At 35.5% G+C, this 23,061-nt stretch overlaps 1 protein-coding gene across 1 annotated transcript in view; it reads right to left on the minus strand.

Moving 5' to 3' along the window:
* FSTL5 (follistatin like 5) overlaps nt 1–23,061 on the minus strand; it is a 996,384-nt gene that overhangs the window by 684,011 nt on the left and 289,312 nt on the right. The window contains 1 exon segment of the mRNA XM_043971840.1: nt 538–786. Coding sequence (XP_043827775.1) covers nt 538–786 — 249 coding nt within the window.

Consider the following 23,061-nt stretch of genomic DNA (forward strand, 5'->3'; position numbering starts at 1 on the left):
TATTAGTCTATTGGAGGTGATCTTCTCTGGGTGTATTGCTCTGCACCTGAATGGCCCATAGAGTATAGTGTTAGAGGATAAATTAAGTACTTAAAGCAAATAGTAGCCACTAGTTTCTCATGTAGACACAATTTTATTCAAATGAAATTATAAACTCATAAATAATAAGTTGGAAGGGACCCCTGATGCCATATGTCCAACCTTATAATTTCACAAATGAAGAAAGTAAGGCCAATAGAGGTTAAGCAATTTCCCCAAGGTTCCAAAATATAAAGGTTGGAAATGAAATTTTAACCCTTGTGTTTTGAGTACAGAATTATTGCTATATCCACCACATCATGCTGCCTACAAGTAGATATGCAGTATTGGACTAGCAGATACCAAAAAAAAAAAAAACCCAAAACAAAAAACAAACAAACAAACAAAAAAAAACCCTTTACATTTCCATTTTAGATCTTCGTGACCGTCTATGCTAAGACCATGCAAGAGATAATGGAAGTAATAAAAGAGGTAGGAGATTGTTCTCTTTGCATTTACCTTTGAAGAAACAATCTTCATTGTGAACTATAGTAACCTTCTGTTTTTTCAGGCAGGCAGCTCTGTGTACTTCACAGTGATTTTCATAAAATTCTCCATCTGACCCACACACAGGTTTGTAGTGAGGCTTGCAGTAATCCATGCAAGCACACTCAGCTTGTCCAGTCTCTCTGCTAATAACACAGTGTCTTCCCAAGCCACAGTACTTATTTTCACAAGATACAAGTGGAACATTCTGATTGAGATACCCTGGAGGAGAAAAAAAGAATACAGTCTATATTTGCAGAGATGAGTAACAGACTTTTTTTCATTCTTAAAATATATTCTACATTTTATGACAATCATCATAGGCTATGAATAAAACAACATGCATATTATAGAGGAATCAAGCTACAAACGGCTAATTTAGTCCAATGGCCCTTATTCACATGCAGGGTGGAATATGTGGTTCATCCAGCCAGATCAGTCTATCCCCAGCACAAGTCTAGAAGAGGTAGTAGGTTTAGTAGGCTTCAATGCTTCAAGTATCTATTACTATGTGAACAATTATCTGAGCAGAAGAAAAACTAGAGCCAGATCTGGAATGAAATCATCACCCACATCTAACCCTTACTCATTCACTGTTAGAATTTTTATCTCAGTATTTTGATTAGTGAATCCCACTACCATATACCTGATTGTTTTCACCCCTAAATACCCTTAATATACCATGCCTATGCAATGCACACACACAGAGTCTCCTTCCTAAAGGATGCTTGGATATATTTACACATCATTAATATTATCTACCCACAGACAAAGAAAAGAAAGGATTTGTTTGTTTCCTTGTATAAATATCTGTTTGCAGGGCTTTATAATTCTAGAAATTTTGACTTTGAGAAGTTCCCTTAGATATATTTCATTTAAAAAATTCTTATGTTTCTTTGTGAAGAATATAAAATAGAAGTATAATTTCATTAATGTAGATAACTCCCCAAGAACACTTCCTCTATTACCTCAGATCAGCAACTGTCCTGCAACTTACAGTCTAGAAAAGTTGCCTGGTGTTCTTTAATGTGAAGTGATTTGTCCAAGATGACCCAGCCAATATTTGTCAAAAAACAGTACCTGAACCTATTTTATCTGCCCCCCCCCCATAACTCTATCTACTATGCCATGCTTTTCTTCGTGTTTCTAGAAGATAGACGCACATACTATAAATAATAAATAATTAATTAAAATAAAATAATTAATAGACAAAGAATGAAATAAATAAAATCACACACATATAACATTATGTTTCTTATATATATATACATATTTTATGCATATATATGTAAATATATTTATATACATATCTTTATGTGCAAATGTTTATATGGTGGTAAAAATTATTTGTGGTATAGGCAGCTTTTGAAGGACCTCCCCTTTTGGGGGAGAAAAGATTGAAAGCTGCCTGGAAGGGAGGTTAAAGGGCACTCCTGGAACACTAAACTCTTGAGGCACTTCCAGAACATCAACTCTAGAGTGACTTCCGGAACTCGAGTTCACTCTCTCTGGCTGGTGACTGAGGTCCTGGTGGCGAGCTGACAACCTTAGACTGGTGGGCTGTTCAGATTGGTGAGTTACTTACGGAAAACCCTAAATTCTTTTGAACCAGCTTAAGCTAAATTTAGACTTAAGAGCATTTCTCTGCATTTCTATTTTCCTCTTTCCTTATCTTTGATTTTTATTAGTTTCACCTTTGTTGTTTAATTAATTCTCAAGTAATAAAATCTGATCCTTTTGTGAACTAAAGCTTAGAGGATCCTTTCTTATTGGCCTGGGAGAAATATCTAAAATGAGCAGTTCAGAGGGGAGGTTAAACCTAAAAGGGTCCCTCATATTTCTGGGACCCCAATATTAAGGCAAGTCACCCAAATAACACTCTGTATATCAAGTTTTGGCCCTCACAATATGTGTGTGTGTGTCTACATATACACACATATTTGCATATGTTCCAATCATTCTCTTCTCTGAAACCAAAGTGCATAACGGCCATAAACTTTGTTTCTTAATCCTCAGAAACTGAGTTTTTTATGATAATACAGTAATAATTAAATAATAATATTTCAAAAGTGCTTTGTCTATATATTATATTTCTTACTTTCTTTGAATCTCACATCTCAAACTCATTATTTTATCACCACACCTCATAGCTCCTGACTCTTTCCCATTCTTCAATTATATAATTCATTTTCATTCATTTTACCACCATTTATTATACTCCTCCTAGGTTCCAGGTTCTATGTTATATGCTGGGGATATAGTGACAAATATGAACTAGTACCTGCCATAGCAGAATTTTTGTTCTGTTGAAGGAAAGAACATGGAAAATAATAAAAATAACAACTGAATTTTTCACAGTGTTTTTTTTTTGTTGTTGTTGACAAACTGCTTTCCATACATTATGTCATTTTTTTCCTCAATAATGCTAGGTAGAAAGCATGATAGATCTTAAAATCCCTCTTCTCAAATAAAGTAAGGCTGAGATAGATTGTTACTCTCCAGAGTCACTCAGCTAGTAAATATGTCAGGGTATTCATATAGAAGTCTTCCTGACTCAGCCTAGTATTCTTAGCAGTACTCCATAGTGCCTCTTTCCACAGAAACTTGTATGGGAGTAAACAAATTCAACATAAAATGAGAGTAGATACGAAATAGTTAAACTGATCAGGTGATACCTGCTGATTACACTAAAACTGTCACTGCTTTAATTACTAACTCACTATAAATTCTGAGCATGGGTCTGGCTCTCTATATAATAGAAATCTTTTAGAGAAGGAAATGGCAAACCATTCTCATATCTTTGCCAAGAAAACCCTAAATGGAGTCACAAAGAATCAGACACAACTGAAATGCCTAAAAACCAATAGAAGCATTTTGAAGACTGGAGTGAGATTACTCTCTTTTCTAAGAGGATTCATCAATCTCTAAATTACTTTAAGAGTCTATATCTATGATCCTATAATCTTCTAATATTTATTGTAGTTCATATTTTAGTAACCCACAAGGCAGAAGACAGGACTTTTAAAAGATCACTAAGAAAATGTGCTTAAATATTGATAAACAATTTAAAGAATTAAAAAAATACTTCAATAAATTTTTCATAAATTGTATCTGAATTATACTGGATCTTCAATAAACAAAGGAAATGTATAGATTTAAGACTTGACCTTTGGAGTACGTTTAAATGTTGCAGACCTGTTCTCTCCTTAAGAGGACCACAAATATGAGTTGCGATTTGACTTCAATTGGACCTTTATAATTTTAAACCACAACCAAAAGTCTTAAATTTAGTGATTCATTTAAGATGGTTGTATTAGGAAATTGGCCATTTTCTAGAAGTTAATGACCTGTTTTATACAACTCAGAAGCTGCATGTTGCATGTAAGTGTGCTACAATTAAAGAAAATTTAATTAATTCATATGCAATCCAAAGGGGGGCTCATATTATGTAAATGAATGACTAGAACATGTCCTTTTTGACAGTAATTGCCCATGACTAATGATAAACCCTAGTTTAGGATGAGATTAAATCAATTTAATCTGATTACCACATCAAGGTATACTTTAAACTACATTCAGTCCTATCACATCCTAAATGAATTGCAATCATCACCAAACATCCCTGTATAATTTAACTTGCATAAAATTATTGATTTTTCACAGCAAATCGTACCATAATAAGTTTCATGTATCTGCAGTTGCAATTCTGTACTTTGAGATCATTGCAATGGCTTCTTAAATTGATACCAAAAACATAGAAAACTCAAGCATGAAAACATTAAGAACAAAAGGATACTAAATAAAAATGTCATGCTTTCTTTTTTAACACTTTTGTCCCCATAATTGCATAGTACAATCCACAGTAGCACAGTGTGCTATAGCACACCTGAATTGATATCTATCCAGTAAAATGTGTTCATTTTAAGCTCTATGTATCCAAAACATTCTCTTCAATCTTGCCTCCCAAACTCATCATTCTTCTCAATTTTCATAGACCACCAACATTCTTTCAATCTCTCAGGTTCCCTATCTGTCATACTCCATTCCTCACCTACCATATCCAGTGAATTGCCAAATCTCAGCAACTCAGCCTTCACAACACTTCTGGCTTCTGTCCCTTTCTCTCCACTCACACAGCCACTATCTTAACGCAGGCCTCCATCAGTTCTTACCTGCACTATTTCAATAGGTCCTTAAGTGTGTCTTCTTTCTCAAATCACTCCCCTCTGTAATCCATTCACCACATAAACTCAAAGTGATATTCCCAAAGTAGAGAACTGGCTTCCCTTGCTTAACAAGCACTCCTCATTTACTGTTTGCTCCAGGAGTTCTTCACAACCTGGCTCCAATCTGCCTTTCCAGATACATTATAAATTACTGTCCTTCATACTCTATAAAGTTGAATTGGCCTCCTCACAATCTCCTAGCCCCATATGGTTCTCTCAGGCTGCTCTTCCCTCCCCACACAGAATTCGTTCCTTTGCCATCTTTGCCTCATATTATCTGGAATTCTCTACAGAGTTCAATTCAAATGCTTTCACCTGCAGAAGACCTTTATGAATTCCCCCAGCTGTTAGTACCTCCCCTCCACTCCCATCTTCCACTTTCCAACCAAATTACTTTGTAGTCTTTGTATGTGTGAATACCTGTTGCTTCTGTTTGTTTGCACATAGATCTATAGAGTAGACGACAGAGACACTGTGCAGAAGGATGTAAATTTAAAATGTTTTGAAAATGTAAAAATACTGCTGACTTCATATTTCAAAACTCAACCCTTCCCCCTCAAAAAAAAAACACATTCTGGAAGTATTCCCTCTACTAGTGCAGATTAAACATAATCGTCTTTGCATAGGTGATATTTAGAATAGAATATAAACTCTTTAAGAGCAGAATTGCATTTTTATTTTATTGTTTATATTTTTGTTTTTTAAGTAAAATATTAAATTTTCATATTTATTTTATTATAGGAATTTTTATTTTATTTCCTTTTTTGGGTCAATCAACATGTATTAAACAACTACTATATGATTGATATTGTGCTGAGTTGGGTATATGGGAATGAAGCAATATTGGTCCATACACCTTTTGATGAGAAGAGTTTGGCTTTGCTGTTCAACTGTGTGATATCTTAAAATACTTAGCCAAAACTCCTCCTTTCTTTTGTGCCAGTGACTGACTACAAAGTTGGGCCTCCTGAGTATAATAAAAAAAATGCCTGAACCTAAACCCTATTGGTGATAGCTCTCTAAACATGTTTTATTACTTCCCAAATTTGTGTTTGTGGATCCTGTGTCTGATATTTGTTTCTAAACTATTCTGTTTGAAGCAAAATGAGGGGGTATGTTTCAGTCCCTTTCTCTTTTTTGAGAATTGTAGCCCCTACGTGTGATAATGGATATAGAGGGTGGCTCTCATGGTAAGATGCTTCTAATTGACAGAGCTTGCCTGAATTTTCATGCTTTGAGACTAAGTTCTTTTATGATCAATGTTAATGCAGACAGAAAAAATGAAATGATTCCTGCTTTCACAGGTTTATGTCATTGGATGCAGCTGAAGACCCTTTTTTTGGTGTTTATTTTATTTATTTTTTGATGCTTGAAATGAATATAACCCTTTCATGGGGATAAAAGTTACTTTACCTGAAAAATAATATATCACCTTCTACTAGCTACCAACCTTTTGATGATCTCTCTGAAATTAGCTAGGCTAGTCTTCACATAGCAGAAATACATTCTATCACTGGGCCAATGCTCAAAGTCTTTCTAGCTTGGTAGGAGTTCACAGTACTCCAGTTCCAGTGCTAGGGTGTGTAAAAACCTAACTCTGTGTCATTATAATCACTGAACTGGTGTCATGTAGCTGGGAGGAAGTGGTGTCATACAGATTTTCTATCAACTTATAAATTATGGCACCTGAACTCTGAACCATTTCTTTACTCCCCTCCTACTAGAGGATTCTAGATTCTGCCTTGGGGTCCCTCTCTGACTTCTAATAAGTGAGTGAGCTTTGACCTTCTATTTCCCACAACCTAGCCTCCTTGTCACTTCCTGATCATTTTCAAACTAAACTATCATCCCTTTTTCTAACTCCCCTTAATTTGAAATGCTGCCTTGATTTATTGTCTTCTTGATTGCTTGGACTAAATGAAATGATGAAGAAAATGTTAATAATTCAGTTTGAACTTAAAAGTGTGTCATGCTTTCCAGATAGTCAGTTATTTGACATTTACTAGCATTAAACCAAATGAAGTATTTTCCTGACCATTGGTACTGCAGAGACCATACCTTGGGAGACAACCCTTTCAACTCAGGAAATCTCACCCTGGGACTTGTGCTTACCCAACTGATGAGAGGATACACAAAGGTCACTGTTGTAGCCAGGCCCAAGCTATGCTTCACATTACACATTTCACCTATCATCTCCTCTGCTGCCCTGGACCCTCCTCATTCATATTTCACTCTTTATTCTATTTCACTTAGTAATTTCATCAGTTCCTATGGATTTCATACACACACACACACACACACACACATACACATATACACACATACATATATGCATATAGAATAATATAAATGTATAATACTAAAATAAATATATACATATAATATATTGTCATAATATATTTAAATCTAAAATAGTAAAATATTACATATATATAATATATACATATATATGGGTTTGTACATTATTATTTTCATGTTGCCTCCTCTTTTACATTGTAAGCTCCTCAAGGGAAGGATTGTCTTTTACTTTTCTTTGTATCTGCAGTGCTTAACACCAAAATTGGCACTTGTAAATGTATATTGACTGAATGAATTGGAAGTATAAATGATCTGTTCTTTGGCCATGATATCCAACTTTATAACTCAGATATGCCTTTTGCCATTTAAAGCTTTAAATGTTCTCCTACCAAATAGACATAATTTGAAAGGATCTATTTTAATTTTTTAAAATTCAAAACTGGTTTTTAGCAAAAGTCACTGAGTTTATCTTCCATAGTTTAAAATAACCTCTAGCTTCACATCTTCATTAGCTCAGGGCTTTATAACAGACCAAGAGACTTATTTTAAAGAGTATTGGATTTAGAGGACCTGGATTCAAATATCGCCTTTGTCAATTACTACCTTGGGTAAATCACATACCTGCACTGTGTGGCAAAAATTTCTAAGTCCGACAAAGGAAAGAAACAGCAAAGTCTCCAAGCCTTGGAAAATAGGTTTATTGAGAGAGGGTACTGGTCTCACAATAAACCCCGTCAGTGAGGGGTAGGACCTGAAAGACCCCAAGCTTGGGGCTCAACAGGGTTTTATACCTTTACAGGGTTTAAATGCTTATATACCCTACAAATTTTAGACAAACTTCTCCCATCATCTAGGCTTGTTAATCAATTTACTTGCCATTTAATAATCACAATCTGCCACCTGTAATTGCTGAACACCTAATAGAAAAATGGCTAGAAGCTACAGATGATGGCTAGAAATGGTTTCTATCAAGACTTGATCATATGACATTGCTAATCATATAGCATTGGGATTAGCTCTACTGGTGTCCGTTTTAACTAATCCATTATTATTGACTTAATCTACTAATAAAATAAAATATCTAGATATAGTAAATCACAATTTTAGTTGATATACTGATTATTACCATGGTTAAATCACTTATAACTAAGGGGTGGGGAAAATTTTACTCACATCAGAATCTAAGGTTCTTCATCTGTAAAATGAGAGTATTGCTTTCTAAGACTTCTTTCATCTTTAAATTTTGTACATTTTTTTTCCATTTTTGATGTCTGATTTATTTTCTGGCTTATTATATCTAATAATAGTAGGTTTCTAATTTTAATAAAGATTGTGACACTCTCTGGAGGGATAACTATAATCTACTTTTGCAAAAAATGTTTTTGTCCATTTTTATTTTTAAAAGCAAAATAGATTTTCTTAAACTTCTTGGGGATATATGTTATTTAATTTTTGTCTTAGCAGGCCCAGTATGGGGAAGCTAGGTGGCACAGTAGATAAAGCACAATCCCTGGATTCAGGAGGACCTGATTTCAAATCCAACCTCAGACATTAGACACTTACTATCTGTGTGACCCTGGGCAAGTCCCTTAACCCTCATCGCAACACCCTCAAAAAAATAGCCCCAGTAAAGTATAGCCAAATACTAGAATTTCATAAACATTTATTGTGTGTGTGTGTGTGTTGAACACTCTTCATGATACACATATATCTTTATTTAGTTGTATAGGGGTAGCATGATGTAGATAGGAAGATCAAGATTGAAGTGATGCCTTGGACTTGTGGTAGCTAAAATCTTAGTGAAACTCCTAGGGCTTAAGGAAGTTAAAGAGGATGTCCTAAAGTGTAGCAATGATGGAGTTCTTTACAATTACAGAATAATAGCTATGGATCACCCAAAATGAAGCAAACTATGAACCCTCTCCCCGTATGTACAATTATTATTATATCTGAAGTATCTCACAATACAACTAACCCTTATATGAATAGAAAAAGATGAGATTTTATGATCACAGCTCCTTTCTATGAACCATGAACAGTTTGTTATATTTTCTAGTAAACTAGACTAAGGTGTTGTTACTGTTGAAAGTTCCTATGCGTGGAAAAAATGATTTTTGCTAATATTAGTTGATATTAGGGCTCTCAACTGAGCCTTAGGAGGGAGGAGGACTGGAAAGGAGGAGAGAAAGAGGCATTGAAATAGAAAATCCATGTCCAGTGTAGGGTCTTTATCATAACGGTCACATATTAAGGTCAATGGAAGATCTGTGTTTAAGCTTTCCCCTTCACTAATTTCATGTCATTCTGTGTTAATTAGTAGCATAGCACTCCAGTGGAGAGGCAATGGTACTCTGGTGTTGCATTAGCTATAAATGCCAGACCACCTAACTTCTTGGAATGATCAATGTAAGGTAGTATAAGCGTTTATGTAATTGCACAGATTCTCATTCACCTGAGCTATAGAGAAGTTACAAGTTGAATTGATTGCTTTTCATGGAAATTCCTTATTTTTCACTAGAATTCTTCTGTTGCTTTTCTCCCCATTCTTTTTTCTATTAAAAAAAATCCATTGTTATTTCTGTAATTGCAATTGAAAGGGCAACAGGTTATCTAAGAGAAGTTGAACAAAAAAGCATCCTATTCATTGAATCACTGATAGGTGAACCAGTTTTCCAATTGATTATATTTCAATAGTCACATGCTGGGAAAACTCTCAAGCCTGGCAGTTCATCTTCACCCAACCTCACCCAATAACAGCAGGAAACACACAACAGCACAATTGTTAAAGGTTTTAGTTGGTCATATTGCACTGAATCTTGCACAGGTACTGAAATATTAATTCAAGCTGCCATTTGCCTTGATGTCTACAAGCCCTTGATAAGTCTTCTTTAGCTTAACATGAGACTGAGCAGATCTAACATAAGACTGAGTGAGCATTTACATCAGTTTTCCAGATGTAGGTAGCAAAATTTCACCTTCAAAATATATTGGAGTCATCAACTATCCAAAATGGGTAATTAACATAAAAGTAGAAGATTAATTGTGCAATTAATCTGTTTCATGTTTTATTTCATACATCCCAGAACTGAGACATTTATTTATATGCTGGGTGCACTTGAAATTTTACAGATGACATTTGGGCACCCACACATTAAATAAAATGTGCCCTTTAGCTGCCTTCCCATAATGCTCACAAACAAGCATTATGTAAAGTTATGTGTGGAACGAAGCTCTCTGTTTATCCCAAGTCCCTTATGTAATGAGTAAATGAAATGTATGAACCCTAGATGTTTTACACAGCTAACTCACCCTAAGACTGGAGAAGGAACCTGGTAATTAGGAATATTTGACACCACAGGAAGTTTTAAATTTTGTACCATGCAAAAGAAAAAAGAAAGTATAATAATCTGAGAGATATTGCTTACCTAAAGAAATAGCTCAAAACCCTCTCCACACATATATAATTCTTAGTATATCTGAAGTTATCTATTAAATGGTCCAATGTACTAGAAGGGCAGGGTGGCATAATTAATAAAATTCTTGGAGTCAGGAAGACCTGAATTAAAATCTTGCCAGTGATACATACTAAATATGTGACCCTAGGAAAGTCACTTAACCTGCTTAACTCCTCCCTTTCCACACTTAACTCCTCGATTTCCTCATCTGTGAAATAGGTTTAATAGACACTATTTACTCCACTGTGGAAAAAAAGTTATTTGTAAAGTGCTATAGAAATGTAGAGCAGCTGCATAGTGCAGTTGATAGAGGGCTGCCTTGGAGTCAGGGAGACCTGAATTCAAATACTGTCTCTGACATGTTACCAGCTGGGTGATCATAGCTTCTCAGTACCCACAGGTGGTTCCATAGGATTATAATTTGCCAATGAGTTGGTGATTTTCATTAGAGAAGTGAGATTTATAAATCTGGAAAAACTTCCAGCCTCTTTCTATCTACTTCCTATCATGGAAGACAAATAATACTTATCTTATGAGGTTATTGTGAGGTTCAAATCAGGTAGCACATACAAAGTACTTTGCAAAACTTAGTGTGCTAGTCAAATGTCAGCTCTCTCCTAGACAACTAAGTGTTGCTTATTTACATATGAATTAATGAATTAGTGCCCCTATGTTCCAAAAATATTACAAAATTCAGACATGCTACAAAATATCTTACTTTGAGCAGTCCAAAGAATGATAGATTGGATGTCAGAAGACCTGGGTCAAAATGTCAACTTAGCAATTTCTTGCCTGTATTATAATATTCATTAGATTGTGAGCTCCTGGATGGCAGGATTGTTTGCTCTTTTTTGGTTTTTTGTTTTGAAATCTCCAACTCTTAGCATAATGCCTAGCACAGATAAGCACTAAATAAATGTTTATTGATTGATTGATTGGTGTTAAGCAAGTCATTAACCAAGTTCCCTTATCTATAAACCAAGAGAATGGAATAGGCACCAGCAAAGATTATGATTTCCTTCTAAATCAAAATCAATGATATTGCAGATATATCCAGTCTCGTATATTTCAACTTTCTCATATAGGTCAAATATCAATGGATCTCCCAATTAGATCCAAAGTACAATTTGCAGGGCACTAAATACCATGCATGAGTGGCTAAATAGCAAAGTGGATAGAGTGCTGGGCCTGGAGTCAGGAACACTCATCTTCCTGAGTTCCAATCTTTCCTCAGACTCTTCCTAGCTATGTGATCCTGGGCAAGTCATTTAACTGTGTTTGTCGCAGAAGGAAATGACAAACCACTCCATACCTTTGCCCAGAAAACCCCAATTAGAGTCACAAAGAGTCAGACACAACTGAATAACAACAAAACCAATAACAAAAGCCATCAGAAGGAGTGTGCTAGAGCTAGCTTGAATAGTTTCCCAATAGCTTGTCTGTTTGATTTTCAAGGGAAGCATTTACTCTTCAGTAGGCTACAATCAAGGCTTGATCTGTCCTTGTTTTTACTATTTAAATTTAAGTGAAGGAGAAAATGTTAATTATGCAGATTAAAATTCAAATCTCCTTGTGAGTATTTTTTTCTTCTGGAGAGTAAATTGTTAAACACTTGCCAGTATTCTCTTGCATCTATGCAATCATCTAGCATAATCTCCTCACTTTATAGACAAGGAAACTGAAGTCCAGATAAATTCAGGGGTTGTCCAAGGCTCACACATCTAGTTACTAATAATTTAGGGATTAAATCCTTAGTCTTAATTCACAAACTAAAATTATTTCCACTACCCTATTATTCTTTAGAACATTTATATTTTGTATTTTCACATGAAAATTACATGTCTATATTACAGCTCAATTCCACTAACAGGCACCCTAGCATTAAAAAAAATCAGAACATTGTGTTCTTGATGATACTTTTGTTCACAACCTAATAATTTACTTATTTCCCATCAGTATTTCCTGAGGACCCCCAGAACATCAAAAAGATGTTTTAAATAAATGCAGTAATTAGCTTTAGGAAAAACGGAGTATATTCATGAACACTTTTATCACTCCATTCAGTTTAACAAATAATCCCAAAGAGGACCACAGCCAAATCCCTATGAGAGCATTAAGGAATAAGAGTGTCAACAGAGACACAGGCCCTTAATTGGTTCACCACTGATGATTATTAACTGTTTTAAGGAGTTTAGCCCTGTCTCACAAACACTCACAAACAAGCACTTTCCAGTCCAATTTCCAGTGTCAATGTCAAACTGGAAAAAATTAAAAAGCAGTACAGATAATGGGTTTCACCTTCAAGTCTTCACTGGTATTAAAGTAATATTTATTAGAGTTAATTATTAGCACATTGTGGTATTTTGCATTTCTGTAACATTCCAAATCCTTAAGCAAAAATAAGATGTTTATTTGGGTCAGAGGAAATTAAGGTGTTCATTGTCAAAAGTGAAATGGTCTGTATTTTCTGTGATAGGAAACTGAGCCTATGGAAATGAGAAAAATATACTCAGAATTTACTTTTGAGTCATTCTCTTCTCAAGTAGAAATCGGGGTTAGCTGATTCACCCAAGTCATGTTGGAAACTTACCTTTTCTAAATCTCTATTTTCTCTCTGTAAAATGAGCTATTAGATTAGATGACCCATGGGGATGATGGAGAAAAAAAGAGAGGAAAAGGAGAAGAGAAAAGTTAGGAGATAAGAGGAGGGAGAGGAGAAGAAAATAAAGGAGGTGGGGATAGGAAGAGCAGGAGGAAGGGAAAGATGGGGGGAAGGGAAAGATGAATGATGATGACACCTATTCCTGTTGGAATAAAGCCCACTGCTGATGACAATTCAACCTCAAGGGACACAAATTCTAATTAATGCCATCTTATTAGCATTATGCTCAGAGCCTGTGCTAGTCATTATAAAGATACAAAGAGAATTTAATTTTTCAGAGTTAAGGAGATAATGGCAATGTCATCACACAATCCCTACTCCTTTCTATACAGTGTTGAATGAGAAACAGAGCACGTAAGAATACAAGCAAGATACATGTGCAATTCATTATAACTGTTCAAAGACATGTAGATAAGTATCTTGGAGGAGCTAGAAGAAAGTTAGTTGGAAAAGTTTTTGGTAGACTTTACAAAGAAGACCTTACAATGAATTTCTTCAGAATGGACCCCTTTCTATAAAAACTTTGGGGGTTTTAATACCTTTTTACATAAGTCTCTATGTGAAATTTCCTCTTACTGTGCTTGAGCATTAGTGAGAAACCAGAACATCTTTCATCCTATATTGATCCTGTAGTTGGGAAGTGAGAAGCTTCTCATTTATGTCTTGGTTCTAGATTGATACCCTCTTTACCTTCTGCTTCTAACCAAAATCATTAGGAGTATTCTAGCAAGGCCAGGGCCACCCAGAGAAAGTAGAAAGTGGTGAAGAATACTGATGGATTATGCACTCCTCCAAATATAAGCTTCTCATTTATTTCTTGATTCTAGACTGATTCCCTCTTAACCTTCTAACCTTCTGCTTCTAACCAAGATTCAATCCTCCTTTGTGCTACTGGGGGGGGGTGGGATGAAGAAAAAGAACAAAACCTAGACTAAGACAGTAAATTATATTTCTGGGGTCAGCTAGGTGGTACAATGGGAAAAGCACTGGCCCTGAACTGCATTTAGGAGGAACTGAGTTCAAATCGGGCCTCAGATACTTGACATTTACTAGCTAGTTGTATGACCCTGGGCTAGTCACTTAACCCTCATTGCTCCACAAAAAAAAAAAAAAGGTTGTCCTAGGCAACCTTCTAAAACTGAACAATGCATAATATTCCTATCTGCATTTATAGAGAAAGTGTTCTCACTAAGAGTGCTGTGTAATTTAAGATTCTAACTGTGGGTTCTAATCTGTTCCCCCAGTTTTAGGGGAAACTGACTAAAATCACTGATAAAATGAGTTTAGGTTTTTAAAGGCTTATTGAAGGATAGAAAGAGAAAGATTGAGAACAGAATTCCTACAGTCTGGCAATCCTATCTTTCCTCAATTTTCCTGTGAAGTCCTCTGATACCGCCACCACCACCATAAAGTCAGGAACAACAACAAAAAAAAAGACCTCTCCTTTCAGGCCCTCCTTCCTCCTTCCTGTCCCCTCCCAGAAAATGGGAGGCTCCTCAAGTTGATTGGCTGGTAGCCTTTATAGACAGAACCCATGCGCAAACATTACTTCCTGACGCCAAGGAAAAGCTGCATGGCCTTGCCCTCTGAGGCATTCTCCTCATGGTGGAGCTTTCCTATAGTAAGTCTCCAGTAGGTGGCGTCATTCCAATCATTACAGTCCCCCCCTTTTGTTTCATTTGAAAAATGAATGAGTTTGTTCAATGAAACAACCAAAAATAATATCCTATGCTAACTAACAATATGTAAATAACAATATAGAAAAGGGAGAGAGAACATTTTTTGTCCATAGGGGCAGTCCCTCATAGACGTGACACTTTGACATTGGTCTTGCAGAGGGAGGGCCTCTGCAAGACGAACATTCTGTTTTCCTCTTCCTGGTCAGCCAAACTGTAATTTAAGATTCTAAATGTGGGTTCTAATTTGTCCCCCCAGTTTTGGGGGAAACTGAGTAATATCACTGATAAAACAAGTTTAGGTTTTAAAGGGTTTATTGAAAGATAGAAAAAGAAAGATTGAGAACAGAATTCCAACAGCATGGCAATCCTATCTTTCCTCAATTTTCCTGTGAAGCCCTCTGCTGCCACCACCACCACTATAAAGTCAGGAACCAAAAAAAAAAAAAAAAAGAAAAAACCTCTCCTCACAGGCCCTCCTTCCTCCTTCCTGTCTCTTCCCAGAAAATGGAAGGTTCCTCAAGTTGACTGGCTGGTAGCCTTGATAGACAGTACCCATGCGCAAACATTACTTCCTGATGCCAAGGAAAAGCCGCATGACCTTGCCCTCTGAGGCATTCTCCTCATGGTAGAGCTTTCCTATAGTAAGTCTTCAGTAGGTGGCGTCATTCCAATCATTACAGTGCCCTATATTAATGAAATCACAGTTCTAGAAAACAATAAAGAAATATGTACAGCCCATGCACAGCTCTATCAAACACAAGCTCCACTGTATTCCTGACCTTTAAGTTCCTCATTATCAGACTAACTTGGATATCGTCATACAAAAGAATTTTAGCTTCTTGAATGGGGCACATAAATTATTGTGCATAGTGAATAATTTATAGAAGAGATTAGGTTCCAGTTCCAGTCTATATAAAATGCACATACACACGCACACACATATTTGGCAATCATCTCCGACTACTTGTTTTCCAATAGTAATCAGCACATTAATGAAATAAGGCATGCAGCCTATGCTGATACTTCTTCCCATAAGCTAGTGTTATCATTAAGAAATAATCTATCAGGGCAGCTAGGTGGCACAGTGGATAGAGCACCGGCCCTGGAGTCAGGAGGACCTGAGTTCAAAGCTGGCCTCAGACACTTAACACTTACTAGCTGTGTGACCCTGGGCAAGTCACTTAACCCCAATTGCCTCACTAAAGAAAATTAAAAAAAAAAAGAAAGAAAAGAAATAATCTATCAAAAATTCTTTCAAAGATTAGCTATGAGAACAACAAAAGAATGTATATAAGCCAAAATCTATCATATCTCCAAGCTCCCCACAAATGTCATTTTATTTGCTAAAACCCTATCACATGGAGTGTAACAATTATTGAAATAGGGAAATAAAATTTAAAAAGTCTCAAAGAGAACATGAGCATTGTCTCTATTGACATTCCCACAGATATGAAATAAATCAGTAGAACAATTTGAATGCTTAATGTCTTAGTCACTGAATATCTACACCAAAGACCAACTCTACTATTTCCTCTTGGCATGAAGAAAGCCCCAGATTTTAGAAGCTATGTCAACAAGTCATGAACCCTGGAGAGTAATATCCAAGTTGAAAAATCTTTTAACATGGGTCTAAAATTCTTTTTTACAAAGCCTTAATAAGTTGTAAAAGAGTCAGAGCCACAGAATTAGTCAGAAAGCAATGAAATTTTCCACCACAGCCAAGCTTGTACTCTAGCTACTAAGATATGAAGGGGCTCTGTTTTGTGTCAATGATACGAAGACTTAGCATGTCGGAGTCACAGATTCTGGAAATACTGAGGTATGCAATTTGACATAAACTTTAATATAAAGGACAGAATTCACAGCATCAAGCTTTTATTTGCATGTGCTAAAATATAACAGAACATTTGATATTATAATGAAATCTCTATAACTGTATACTTGTTAAAAATGTGAGAGCACATTTACTGTGAAATCACATTAACAAGATTTAACTGTATAAACATAAGTGACATTCTTTCCTGGACAGAATTTTCTGTGAATATACTACTTCCTTTATGATGTTTCTTTTATATTTAAAATAATTTAATAATTGAAACAAAGGATCATAAGTGACCAAGGCACTCTTCTAGGTCAAATTCATCCTTTTTCCATTAGGTTTCAGCATTTTAGCCATCCCAATGAGGATAATATTCTATTTTAGGGATATTCTCCCTTGTGATTAATTACCTAAGTGTTAATCTATGATTCTAAGTTACTAGAGGTAGGAGAAGCCCCAGTGCTCCAAGCTGTATCTGAAATGAATATTCCTTAAAATACAAGTAGAAAGGTATAGTCAAAAGGATCTTTAATGTGAATTCAGAGAATCTTGATTTATATCCTAGGTCCAACAATAACCATGTGTCTTTGGAAATATCTTATCTTCCTGTTTAACTTTTGTCATCTGTAAAATGGCAATCAGATTTCTTGCATCACCAACCTCATAGGGTCAGTCAAAGGATTTTGTGTGTACATGTGTTTGTGTGTGTGTTTTAAGCTATAAAACATGGCTAACTATGACATCATTATTATTGACATCCTTAAGAAATGCTCATACAGCCTCATGTTGAAGACGTCGAGTTGTCGAGAACTTACCACCTCCTGAATATTTATTTACTTTTAGATACATCTAATTACTAGGAAGTTCTTTCTTATATTCCTAAATATTGAAGGTGTGTAGGAAAATACATTACTGGATTTAAGGTAAGGGAAGACCTGAGTTTGAGTCCTGCCTCATGCATTAATGGCTATGACCCAGAGCAAGTCATTTAATCTCTTTCTCCTTCAGTTTCTTTATTGATAAAAGGGGGTTAATCATATCACATGACTGAGATGGTTATTTTGAAGATGAGATATTATATGTAAAGTACCTTGTAAACCTAAGTATAAGACTTTATAATAATTGATTTTGAATTTTCTCATTAGACATGGCTTATGATTCTAACCTCTGTAGATGTACTTGTATCCTGATTTGACATCTAATATCATTAAATATCCTTTCAAGCTTTATACAATCAGATAATGTGATATTTATGCCACCTAAGTCTGTATAGACATCACTGGGGGAAAAAAAAATCTTTGAAAAGAACAAGGCCAAAGATAGAATTCTATCTATCTGGCAGAATTGCCAGGCTACATTGTCAGTTTCCTCAAGAATAGCATCACTCTACTAACCATCACTCTGTGTGTGGTCATTCAACTAACCTACCACAAATCTTTTCATATTATCAATCCCACCTACCTCCATCTCATCCATAATGATATTTGGGGCGTATTTTACTACTTCTTCCCTGGAAATCTAAGCAAAATTATACCTATGGCATTTCCCTAATCTACTAGTTTCTTAACCCTGTTAAAATAAAGAATGCTTAGTCTAACATGTAGTGCTTATGGTTTTCTGTCCTAAGTAATTACCCATACTCTCCTCCACAATTTCGGTATTTTTCTAGGAACTAAATTATAGCTCATTAACCTGTAATTTGCAGGAATGACCTTCTCTATTTTTTTTAAAAAGGCACCATTTGCCTATCCCTAGTCTTCCCATTCCTGAAAGTCTCTTAAGAGAGCATCAGTAAATGCTAGAGTTAGCATTTCAGTAATCCTATAGTCATCTTTTTTTTTAAGCCCAAGAAAAAGGGAGGGCACTCCCTCATTTCTTTTCCTCTTGTATTATTTTTTCCCTCTCCTTCACCTTCTCTGCACTGTCATTACCACTTCCTCAAAGCATGACTCCTTAGTGGCACAAGCCACTAAGCAGACAGAGTCCTGTCCAAGAATCAGTTCAAATTTGACCTCAGATATTTGCTCAATTTGTAACTATCTGGACAGGTTATAAACCTTATTTTTATTGGTTTCTTCAATTGTTAAATGATAATCACAATAGCACCTAATTTCCAGGGCTATCATGAAGACCAAATGAGATAATATTTGTAAAGTGTTTAGCACTATACTTGGCACATAGGAAGGGCATGCACATAGTAGGTGCATTTACTTCTTCTGGGACTCAGCATTTAACCTGTTTAGAATAACTGCCACCACCAACACAATCCTCCTATTTTGGTCATAATAGGTGGTTCAATCATCATGTGACACTTCCAATCTGGAAACATTCCTCCCTATAAAGATCTAAAATCCACAGAATCAAACAGTTTCCTGAAGCATGAAGAGGTTAAATTATTTATATCATATTGAGTAGCAGGAGTCTGATAAAGATTTGATGCAAGCACTTTCTGCCTCCAAGGATGGCCCTTTATTCACAATATCATGTCACCTTTCTCATAACTACTCCCATTTATGTACCACTTAACAAAGAATTATTCCCACAATAACATTGCATGGTAATTGGTGTATTGCTATGTCCATTTCATAGATTAAGAAAATGAGGCATAGAAAGTTGAAGCCAGGTAGGATATGACAATGGTAGGCATTTTACCCTAGATTTCTGACTCCAAGTCTTTCACTTTGTTAAACAACAGCACACTGCTTCCAAGACTAACAGTCTCTTTACTATTTTTTTGATTATGGTAACAGAAGACACTCATATAACCCTTTAAGGTAGACCAGCCAGCACTTTGGATTCTTTATTTCATTTGATTCTCACAACAACTTTGAAAGGTAGTCAGTACATGAATTACTATCTCATTTTTACAAAGGAGGGAAATAAGTCATAGAGAGAAATCAGGACTCTTGATTAAAAGTGCATTGAGTATTTCCAAGGGGAAAAAAAACCCACACCATTTACCATATTTCTATGGCAAAATGTTTTATAAGCAACAGAAACCGATTTATAAAGTTTGGGAAGAAAAGCTATTTGGATGTTGAAGTTTCTGAATGTAATTTATTTTTTTTTAAATACCTATGATCTCCTTTCTCAAGGAAAAAGCTTATAGCATAGTAAGGAACTCAGAAAATAGGTATACTTAAAATATATAAATGCATAAACACAATAATCATAAATATGATATATAAGGCTGAGATGATTATTGTGAGAAATAGTTACTAATAACCAATGTTTTGGGGGACCCAGTGTTCTCCCCTTCTTTCTTTGTCTTTGTTCCCCTTCCCTTCACACCTTACAAAGGTAATTTCTCCTTGAAAGCATGGTTCATCTGGCTCAAATTCACCCAAGCTTACAAAGGAGTCTTGGGTGGAGATGTATCCTTTTGTCTATATAACTGAAGGACTTTACTGTTGAGATTTGGCCTTCACAACCACATCTAGTCGAAAACTATTTTGCTGTGATCAGCTTGGGTGGGAGTATTACATTCTTTGTCTGATGTTATTCTTCTCAAGAATTGAGTGACCGGAGTCAAGTATCCCCAAACTTCATTTTAATGTAACACATCTCCAAATCATGTGATGGACCTCCTACAGTTGGAAGGGTATATGAACTGTGAGCACACCACAATTAGGGGTCTTTGATCTGAGAGAAATTCCCAATAGACCTTCTTTTATAAATAATTTTCTGGTCTATTAATAAAAGGTTAAATCATCCAGTAATTATCTCTCATGTTTTTAATCATCACATTTGGAACTAAGGTAGTTGGAGTCAATAATAAATAATAATATATTAAGAACCAACTCTAAGTCAGGCACTGTGCTAGACTGGAGAAGAGAGACAACTCTTCTAGAACAGAATAGAATAATATAAAATGAGAATTAGAATGTATTTCCTTGCAGGAACTTTCCATAAGAGTAAAAAGAAACAGACACTTTCAGGTACAAATTATGAGATGGGTGCCACTATTCCTCTGCCTTTCCCCTCCTTCTGAATCAATGTTATACTCATTGGGGGGCCTAGTAAATAGAATGTCTGACTTTGGCTCAGGAGGACCATAAATTCAATTCCTATCTCAGACCCTAGCTAGTTGTTAGAACTTGAACAAGTCCCATTATGTTTCTCATACATTGATTCCTCATCTATAAAATTAAATTAAGAATAGCACCTACATCACAGGATTATTGCGAGAATCCAAGAAGTTATGTTAAGTGCCTTGAGAACCTTAAGATGCTGTATGAATGTTACCTATAACAGGACACAGGGGCACACAGAGAATTCAAAGGATCTAGGTAACTTTATATTTAAAATAAACGGTACTAAGAACAGAGCTTTGTGCATCATTCCAAAGATTGCACAGAAAGAAGTCCACACAGCTTTTTTTTTTAATCATTTGGAATTCCTACAATAGAGTATTTCAACTTTTTTCTTTAACCTTAAAAAAGTACAAGGTCCAATATTCATATCTTATCCCAACCAAGAATGTCATAATTATTTTCTTGGACAAAAAAAATAACTTGAAACACCTATTTCTCAGGAAAAGGCTATAACCCCAAATTGAGTGTGATTCTTTCTCTAATTCACCTCATCACTTTTCTTCCTTTACACTTGACATACAATCCATGCTGCAGTTACCTTTGTCTAAATTGTTTACAGACTAGTCTTATTTCTACTTCCATGACCTCATTTTTTTTTCATGGTACCTCAACATTTTACAATTTATATCTTTGTCTTGTTTCTTTTGAGTCATATGCCTAGAGTGGTACATTTGTCCCCACAACTTGCTACCTCCCCCCTGAGGCCTCCAAGGTTTAAGATTATTTCTAGAAGCTCTAGAATTTTGTAAGTGAGCAGGATTTCCTTATCATCAGTGCCAAGCTCCCATTTTATTCTGTTCTTTGTGTTTTATTTTAACAAGGAATTATTTAATTTCCTGAATATATTCCCACTAAAGTCCAAATATTTGATGTCATTCAAATCAGTTTCCTACAGTTAGTGGTGTTACTTCTTGAAGCAAAGACATCATTTACTGACTAGTTTGCTTTTTTAGAGAAACAATTTATACTTTTTATCCATGTCCAAATGTATACAAAAATACCTTACATACTTCAACTTCTATTGAAAAAGGATGATTTTGTTTACATTCTGAAATTATATTTCATATTATTTGTCTTTTCATAGGTAAATTATGCATATTATAGAGTATTCCACAAACCTTTAACATGCTGAATGAGTAACTATGGTAACATGCCATCTTTATGATCAGCAAGCAAATCTTTCAAATATGCTGTCCTGAAAACTATACAAGTAGCATTGCCTCTGATTGTTTATTGCTACTTTTTGAGAGGTATGTTTTGAGAGCAGAGATGAATGATTTAATTGAATGCCTAGAAATACTTGATATCACTCATAGGTCTTCATAGACCCATTAACTTAATGGAATTCATGAGTAGAGATAAAAATAAGGATTTAATAAAATGGTATCAGCCAGATGCAGCAACTCTTGTGCTAAGGTTGTTGTTGTTGTTGTTGTTGTTGTTATTGTTGTCATTGTCATTATCATCATTGTCCAAAAATGATCTGGACTTGACAAGATGGTATGAACTCAAAGGTAAAATGGCAGGTTTCCAAAAGATGTTATGTCTTGATCTTTTCTAGTTACTTTATGTCCTTCATGGTTCAATTTAGCTGGCAGAAATGGGAGACAAGTTTAAGTCTCTGACACACATAAATGACAGAGGATGGTGAAAGAAGGGCTTCAATGAGAGATATCATCCTCTGTGTTTGGCTGCCCAGAAAATAAATAGTTTTTCCTGTGTTACATGGTTGAGGTACTGAGCAACATTTTAGATGAAAGGTGAGCTCTGTTGACCCTAATGTCATATTTCCAAAAGTCTGTCTGAATAAGTTTGAGATGGTACATTTAGGCTCTAACTGGAAAATTGGAAGGGAAATTCTTTTATAGATGACTAGGCCCTCATTGAACACCAAAAGTCTCAGTTCCTTCTACAAATTAAGTCAAGTCAATTAGTATCCATTAAATACTTTTTTATGTGCCAGGCACTGTGCTGGCAACATGAATATAAGCAGAAAAAATGCAGTCCCTGCTCTTAGGAACTTAGATTCTAATAGAGGAATACAACACAGAAAAGAGAACTGTAAGGGATAGAAGGAGAAATGAAGTTACTCAATCCCAAGAGCAATGCAAAGATACTTGGGGAGAGTCAAGAGGACAGCCTGGAGAGAAATGAAGACATGTCTACACTGAGCCTCTTCCTTTAATTGAAGGTTCTAGAAGGAATCAATCAGAGAGAGAAGCCACAGAGACTGAAGGTGTGTCCAATGTGTGAAGACCAGGAGT

The sequence above is a fragment of the Dromiciops gliroides genome, chromosome 6 (assembly GCF_019393635.1).
Source record: "Dromiciops gliroides isolate mDroGli1 chromosome 6, mDroGli1.pri, whole genome shotgun sequence".
Classification (NCBI taxonomy): Eukaryota; Metazoa; Chordata; class Mammalia; order Microbiotheria; family Microbiotheriidae; genus Dromiciops; species Dromiciops gliroides.